The sequence below is a fragment of the Tarenaya hassleriana genome, unplaced genomic scaffold (assembly GCF_000463585.1).
Source record: "Tarenaya hassleriana unplaced genomic scaffold, ASM46358v1 Cleome83, whole genome shotgun sequence".
In the NCBI taxonomy this organism is placed as follows: Eukaryota; Viridiplantae; Streptophyta; class Magnoliopsida; order Brassicales; family Cleomaceae; genus Tarenaya; species Tarenaya hassleriana.
The window spans coordinates 165480-173656 of NW_010970743.1; the positions used below are offsets into that span (position 1 = coordinate 165480).

At 36.0% G+C, this 8177-nt stretch overlaps 1 protein-coding gene across 2 annotated transcripts; it reads right to left on the reverse strand.

Annotated features, from left to right (window-relative positions):
* Positions 1-573: 573 nt before the first annotated feature.
* LOC104803318 (protein RETICULATA-RELATED 1, chloroplastic-like) lies at positions 574-4124 on the reverse strand. Of its 2 annotated transcripts, none has more exons than XM_010527241.2 (8): positions 3604-4124; positions 2737-2901; positions 2556-2648; positions 2361-2476; positions 2095-2193; positions 1695-2000; positions 1431-1595; positions 574-1063 (listed from the first exon to the last, which is right to left on the reverse strand). In XM_010527241.2, exons 1-8 carry the CDS (start codon positions 3970-3972, stop codon positions 802-804), a joined length of 1575 nt encoding a protein of 524 aa, XP_010525543.1. In that variant the 5' UTR covers positions 3973-4124; the 3' UTR covers positions 574-801. The 2 variants fall into 2 exon arrangements, with proteins under 2 accessions (XP_010525543.1, XP_019056832.1); XM_019201287.1 differs by lacking the exon at positions 3604-4124 and adding an exon at positions 3130-3584.
* Positions 4125-8177: the final 4053 nt, after the last annotated feature.

An 8177-nucleotide genomic window follows, 5' to 3' on the forward strand; every position in this document is an offset into this window, starting at 1 on the left:
ACAAAATCTCAACTTGAATCTTAAATTATAAATAAAACTAAACTTTATAAAAAAAATTGTCACTTTTAAATACTAACGTAGTATACGCGTATCAAATATGATCAACTGTTGATTTGTCACATACAATCTCTATATACCAAATTAACATTTAGATTTAAAAATAAAAACAATTATAAAATTTAGATTTATTTGTAACTGAAAAAATAAAATTTAGATTTTTTTTTGATAAAAACCAAAATTTAGATTTTATTTTGTGAAAATTGAATAAATATTTTTTTGGATTTTTTCCAATTTTTTTCTCTAAAATGATCGGATATTAGTTCTTTTGAAAAAATAAAACCGATTCAACAAATATGAAGAGGTGTGAACTCTGAAGTATAACTGAGATGCAGCAAAGGCCATTTTTACACAGTATATTTTCTATAAAAAAAAAACGAAAGAGAGTTCATAGCTCTCAGAAGATTATGTTACTTATTACCAGAAGCAATAAAGAATTTGCATCAGAAGACGAAGTAAAACTAAAAATTTGATTAATTTTTACCCAAGTTTGGGTGGCCTAGTGGTAAAATAACATGCAAAGCATATTCTTATCGTGGGTTCAAATCCAAGCGTGGAGAAAGACATTCACATGGATTTTCCTGGTCCTATGGAAGATATAGTCGGGTCAAAGACCCAGTGAAATTATCAAAAAAAAAAATGAAGAATTTTATTAATAGAATTTGGAGACAGTGGCTGAATCCCCCCTCTCGGTAACAAAATTTGCGACTCTGGTCATATGAAAAAGGGCCGTCTTTTTTTTTTTTACGAGGCTGAAGCTACTACCTTCTTCCGTACAATTCTCTTCCGCCGAGCCCTTGGAGGGGGAGCTTCACCTGCAGAACCCTCTTGCTTCTTGCCCAGAAGGCCGAGCCCCGAGACTATCGCATTCTTCGAGATTAACCATCTGGAAGACGCTGGCCGGTTGTATGCCCTTTCCAGAAGATCATCTGACTGAACCAGCGGGTCAGGCTCCACCCCCAGCCATGCTAGCCTCGACCGTTCTCCCAACTGAACGTTCAACATCCTGCACAAGTTCAGGACACGCGCATTTTGTTGTACAAATCAGGGATGGCCACAGATCGGGTATATCTGCGATTTTTGGGTTATGTTAACTCGTATAGGAAACCGAGCATCTCCGGTTTCATGAGTTATTACCCGATCACCAATCTGTTGTGATCTTTGGGTACCCAAGATAATTTTTTGGGCACCAAGATTACCGAAACCCGAGTCTAAATACAAAATTTCACCTTTTTTTTTCAAAATAAGTTTACTTGGATCGATATCCGAAATTTTCGGGTTATCAAACCCGAGACCAAATCCGAATTCCGAGTTTTCTAACGCTATAACCCAATCTCACCCTCGAAAGAGAAAGAGAGAGAAGAGAGGAATACCTCAAGGCAGTGCTGAAGAAGAGCGCTACTCTGATAACATCAAAGTGGTTTGTCATCGCTCTATCAAACCCGCATAACAGTTGATATCTCAAGTTTGCGTAAATTCCGAGAAATGCGCCATAACCGAGCGCATTCGTGCTCACGGATGGAACCGATACAGATACTCTGCAACCAAAAAAAATAAGAGACATATCAATCAGTAAGATGCGTCAAATCCGAGCTGAAAGATAGATGCAGAGTGTGAAGTAGAAGATAGGAGCTTACCTGTCCTTCTTCTTGCTCGCTGAGAAATTAGACAAAGACCCTTGGAGAGTTCCTGCCGCGAGTCCAATAATCGACAATTCTGCAGCTTTGTAGAAAAGAGAGTGTATTCTCTTTTGCAAGTCGAATTCCCGAAGAGGATAACTCATTTCAAACACATTGTTCGGTAGCTTTTGCAACGTGTTCTGCAGGTCAAACCGAAACGTATTTCCATAGGAACGGGATGGTGCCAACAACCAAACGACAGCGGCATTACATACTGAAACCGTAAGAACGTTTATAAGTGCGAGATCCCATTCTTCCTTTATCCTGCAAGCGATGGACAAAACAATTTATAGAAATAATAAAAAAAACTACGAAAAATATCGTTAAAAAATGGGAGAGGAATGAAGGGAAAAAAGACCTGTTCTTGCGGGTTTTCAACTCCCACCAAACAGAACAACCGACTGTTGTAATCTGTTCCAATAGAAGCCTGTAGAGAAACGCGGGATCTGCCAGCATCCTAGACAAGATAAGAGTTGTCTAGTTAAGACAAACGCTGCTTATGTAATGTATACATCAATTTCCCAGATATCGGGTAGTGTTCAAGAGTTCAGCTACATGAATATCTAAGATTCTACAAAAGAAAAGCTAAATGAATATCTAAGATAGTACCTTCCAAAAAATTACCTTCCAATAAAGGCCCTAGACAATTCATGCGGAAGTGCACGGGAAATGAACCTCGTAGTCGTTGGACGAGCATTTATGGCAAGGAATTTCACCATTTGGGCTGAGCTGATCAGTCCCTGCAGACAATACACTCCATCAATACCAGGTTTTAATTGTCCCTCCAAGCATGAATTGGAAGCTTTGAAGATAGATTACCATTTCATAAGCTTGGCGGAAGCCAGCAGGCAAATCCATCATCGTTTTCTGCCACTCGTTCAACACAGCATCCACAAATTTCCTATCAAAAAGCTGGAAAACACAAGACTTGTTACTGATGGGAAACATGACAATAAAAACTCACAAAAAAACTACATGCAAAAGTATGTTGAATTCTTACCTCAGCAAGAAACTGCCGGCGCCTAAAGAGTCCACCTTCATCTCCATCATCGTCATCATCAAATTCATCAAAGTAGTCGTCATCATCACCGTCATCGTCACCCCCGTCGCCACCACCATGATTGATTTTCTTTCCAATATCTCCACCACCTCCTCCAAGTGCAAGCTGTTATAAGAAATGAGTAAGAAATTCGGTAAAAACATAAGTATTTCTCCTTATCAACAGAAAAACATATTCATTAACTCTCTGACGTTAGTTCCATCCCAATAAAGCCTACAGAACTGACAGAGCCCAGAGGCTGTCTCTCAGGAAATGCTAACACAAGATTTATGTCCCCAAACAACCAGGTATATATATTCATGATCTTGTTGGCTACAGAGTGTTTTACTTTACCTCCTTTCTGTTCATCGAGAATCCATTGAAACTTCTCAGTGTGTTTGATAATGAACAGAGGATCATTTTATTCCACCTCAGGTCATCATACCAAGATGTCGATTGACAAGACAGTGGTTTTGAGATCAGATAAAGAGTCAGGAACCACTAGCTTATTGGATCATTTACATACGGCCAACATGTCCATTCATCCTCCTCACCATAGATCAAAGCTCTATACTTTAGAGGGTGTTTGGTCAAATCATCCTTAATTTTCAGAGATTGCTCTATGAACCAAAATCCGCTAGAATTACTAGAGATACCCCTTTCGAATATCGCTGTCCTGAAGCATTTGCCCAGTCCAGCAGAGAAAGTGCGTCACAGAACCGTTAAGAGTAAACAATTAAGACCCAAAATTAGCTAAAGGTTAGAACCATTGTATCGATTCGAGCCATTGCAGGTTACTGAAACACACTTAGAGAGAGAGAGAGAGACCTCAGGGCTGGACTCGGCTTTCTTCTGGCTGATTTCGAGCTTCCCCTTCTCAAGAGTCACCGCTCCAAAAGAACCGTACTTCCCTTTCATCACAGGACCCAGCTGAGCCCCGGCGGAAGCTGAAGAACACGAAGCAGAGGACGAAGGCCCTAATTCACCACCGCTCGACGGTAACATGAAGCATCGCTCGAGAGATGAAATGGATTCTCCGGCGGCGTCAACAGGAGGAGACGACGACGAAGCCCTAACGACGCTGCGGCGGAGCTTACACGGCAGAGACGAGGGAAGTGGGCGTCGAATCGGAAGACAGGACTTGAGCGGAGATAAGGGTTTGGGAGCGAGGGCGCTCTGGAACACCACGTGCGACATGTTCCCCACAAACCCAGCTCCTGAATCCCACAAAGATTAGGCTTTTTGTTGCTTCTTCTTCTGCTGCTCTCTCAGAGCAGGGATAGAGCGAGAAGATGGGTCGGAGAGAGTAATTAAGGCCAATCAGCCGACTCGACCACGCCCAATCTCAGGTCTCTCTTCTTTGTAAAGTCGTAGGTAATACTCTCTTTCTCTCAGAAGGTCCTAAAGCAAAGGCATTATTAAAGACAGAATTAGTACCTTTTAAGTTTTAACACATGGTTGCTTATTAAACATTGGCCTATTTATTGGCCAGAAAAAAAAAAAAAAAATTGGTATACCTAATTTTAAAAGAGTAGGATATCCCAATCAGGGGTGGACGTTCGGAATTCAGATCAGAATTTTAGTTTTTCGATTCAAAAACGATTTTATTCGGTATTATAAAATTTATACCAAATTAGTATTGTATAATACTCGTTTCAGTTCGATTAAAAAAAATAGATTTTTTTAAGAAAATTTCGGTTTTTTGAGAATTTTATAAAGTTTGGTTCGGTTTCGGAAAATTTGGTTTTATAAAAATCATACCGTTCGAAAACTTTGAACGGTACGGTTCAGAAAAAATACCAAAATTTTCGGTTTGGTATGATTCGGTTCTGAAGAATCCAACTGAAACGCCTACCCCTAATCCCTGTGTTATAGTGGTGAAGCGGTTCCAGTCAAATACAATTGACGTTTTATCAAAAATACCTTTAAAATACTATCAGAATTTCACAGTTCCGTTCTCTGCTAAAACAAAAATCTATAGTACTTTTTTCCAGAGGAAATTATCAAAATGTGTAATATTGTAAATGTTTAGATATTTGTAGATTAACCGATCGACGAGGACGAGAGAGCGGAGAAAGAGAGAGAGCCGAGGCGATGAGGAGAGAAGGAGGAGACGAGGCTAGAAAAGATAGAGATAAGGTCGAAGAGAGTAGGGCGAGACGAGGCACAAACGTCGAAGTCATGGAGACGATGCAAGGCATTAGAACGATCAAACAAAAGGCGACGAGTAATCCTACTCCTAGGTGAATCTGGTGATCGATACTTAATGATAGCCGTTAGGCAACAAATTCGAACATGAAGATCAGGTTTTCGCAGTCATTGGATCTAAACTTGTCTCGTTGATGGACAAATATTCCATTTTCGAGATGGGCTCAAATATTATTTTTTTCTATTTTATATGTACGAGTAACACCGAATAAAGTATAGTTATAATAGAACCGAATACGATAGAAAGATCGGATGGTTATGATTTTTTTAAATCTTAACCTAACCGACCAAAAAATAATCGAAAAAACTGAATTTTTTTTATGAAATATAAATATTTTTATCAATGAAAAACGAATCAAAGGGAATCAACCGAATCAAATTTAATATAAAAACTGATTGATTTGATAATTGAAATAACCGAATTCGAATATAAAACGAAGCAAACCCGAAATGATCACCCTTAATCAAATCGTATTTCTCTTGATGTTTGTTTGGATGCGAAACGCAAAAACTCCGAAGAAACAGCGTCCGTTTCTGAAACAGGGCACGTTGTCGGGTACGCCATTGATATGGGCTTAAATAAAGGCCCAATATCTTTCATATCTTGACCTAAATTGGCCCACGCGTGTCTTCAAACCTCTATAAAGCACTGGTGCCTGGTGGTGGCAGTGGAAACCCTAATTGAGTTTTCGGTTTCTGTCTGAAAGAACCAGACGCAGCTACGAAGTGGCGGCTAGGGTTCCATTCCAATGGTGGGTCTGTTCCGTTTTGTTTCCTTCTTTTTGTTGATTCAATCTCTGGGACTGGAGTTTGGCTCTTTGGCCTAATATACAAGATGCCATAGAGATGAATGCAGATCCCTATATCAAAATTCGCAGATCTTCTCAGCCTCTCTGTCACCGATTCTTCATCCGTTGACATCGTGGGCTGAGATCGATCTGATATAGAATCGTTTCCGTTTTCGTTTTCGTTTTCGAAATCTGATGATATGGAGTAGTGATTCAGGCAGCCTCCTTGCCTGAAGAAATCTCGATGGCATGTGAGGTGTTTAACTGCTCCGACATCGAACTCTGCTTCTGCTCTTCAGGCATGCTGAGATTCTGTCTTTGAAGCTTGTCTAGTAAGGCTTTAGCACATTATACCTTTACATTCATCTCTTTGATTTTCCCAGATCTTTATCCGGTTACGATTCTCGTTTCTCATCTCTGTCCGATCCCTCTGTTTGGTCTTTTAGATCTGGAAAAAATGCTGATGAATGTGGATTTCTGTTAATGCATTATTCGGTGATCTACTCTATGGTCGATTCAGATTGGGATTAAGATTTGTGGATTATAGTTGAATCAAATTAGGACATAAGTTTCATATGATTTGAATATTTTATAAATAATTTATATAATGTAAACAATTATAATAAACTGTTTCGAATAGAATGTAAACGTAATTGAATTGATGTTTGGTATGCATGTCTATGTTATGTAATATTTCTAGGTAATAATATTATTGAAAATCTTGTGTATAATCAATTGTATGGATATCTAAACATTCAAAAAATTTCCAAATTGAATTGATTGTAAAATACTTAGATTTGTCAAAATTTATTATAAATACTTTGATGTCATATGTATACATATATGTATATATAAATACGTGTATTATTTATTTTTATAATATTCTTTAAAAGATCTAATATTTTTCATGTCTAAATAAAAATTTATTTATTTTTATATGGATATAAAGGTAGTAAGGCAAATAACAAGAGTCTGATTTTCCCCTTGGATCACAGAATTACCCTCAATGCTAAATTAATTGGCTAAAGTTATTTTTTTGGTTATATATAAAAACGTTTATTTCTTTATTTTTCATGTTTTGAAATATTTATCATTCTATATTTTTGAGATATTTTTTTACAATAGTTTTCTATTTTATTCTTATCAAACTCCAATAAATAATTTCCAATAAATTATAAATTATGAATAATAACATTCTTTTTATTATGAAATAATTTAAAACAATAATTATTTTGAAACGAAAGTATAAAATAATTGACTAGAAACATATCATTCGAACATCTCTTCTCATATCGGACATGCAATTGGACTTATGCTGAATACGATTACTTTGATTAAAAACAGTTTCTGTCTTCTGTTATATAGCTTGTGACTAAATCAAAATTAACAATTCTACTACGAAATTATCCTATTAAAAGGAAATTTCACAATTAGCATCTCCGGTTTGAAGTTTTCACTGTCAATCTATTGAAATCTAACGGATCCAATGATTAATATAAGATAAATTTGTTTTCTGTGTTGTTTGATAAGATGAGGAACAAGTTTACTAAATATAAAGTTAGGGTTAATCCCATATTATGCAAATTTTCGAAAAAGTTCCATTTTTATATCTATACACAATTATACACACAATTTTCGAAATGCGATGATTTGGCGAATTCTGTATGCCATATCAGCATTAAAATTGACGGAACTTAACGTCGTTTATGGATATGGGGGAAATTGCAACACATTTTTAGATTTTGTGTAGAAATTTGGAAATATTTGAAATCTGGTGTAGTTTTTTGTCAAATTAAAAATTGGTGTAGGAAATTGGAATTTTTTTGAAAATTTGTGGGGGAATATGAGATTAACCCATAAAGTTATATAGAAAACTATTGCAAAATCAAACCATATCAAATTCGAAATACCCAAACTAAATCAAATCTAATTAAATCATTACAATATTCTGTTTAAGAAAGAAAAAAAATTGCCAACTCATTGAAAACTATTTAAATTTTGTTGATTTATAATTATATCTTTATATTTACCAAAAATTATAATTTCATCGGAAACTTTTTGTTTATAACAACTAAAATCCACATAAGATTAAAATTGTAAATAAAATCAAAATGATATTTTTGGGATATATCCCAATACCCGTGAATACTTTTTTTAATATAAAATCTGGACCCATATCTATCTTTATTTGAAATGATAGAGAGTTATAAAGGGTTAGCTATTACAGAATTATATTTCTAATAAGATTAGTATTAGTATTCTAATAGGACTAGTTTATTGTTTTCTAATAAGATTAGATTTACTTTATATTTAAGTTGTTTGGTTGAATAAATAATACAATAAAGTTTTATTCATCAAATCTTGACATGATATTAGAACCTCGTTACATTCTTGAGGTTTAAAATT

Coding starts and splice junctions, on each gene's coding strand:
- LOC104803318 (XM_010527241.2), bottom strand. CDS start 3,972: ATGTCGCACGTGGTGTTCCAGAGCGCCCTCGCTCCCAAACCCTTATCT. Junction 2,477..2,555: donor TCCGCCAAGCTTATGAAATG/GTAATCTATCTT, acceptor TATTGTCTGCAG/GGACTGATCAGCTCAGCCCA. Junction 1,596..1,694: donor GCGAGCAAGAAGAAGGACAG/GTAAGCTCCTAT, acceptor TTTTGGTTGCAG/AGTATCTGTATCGGTTCCAT.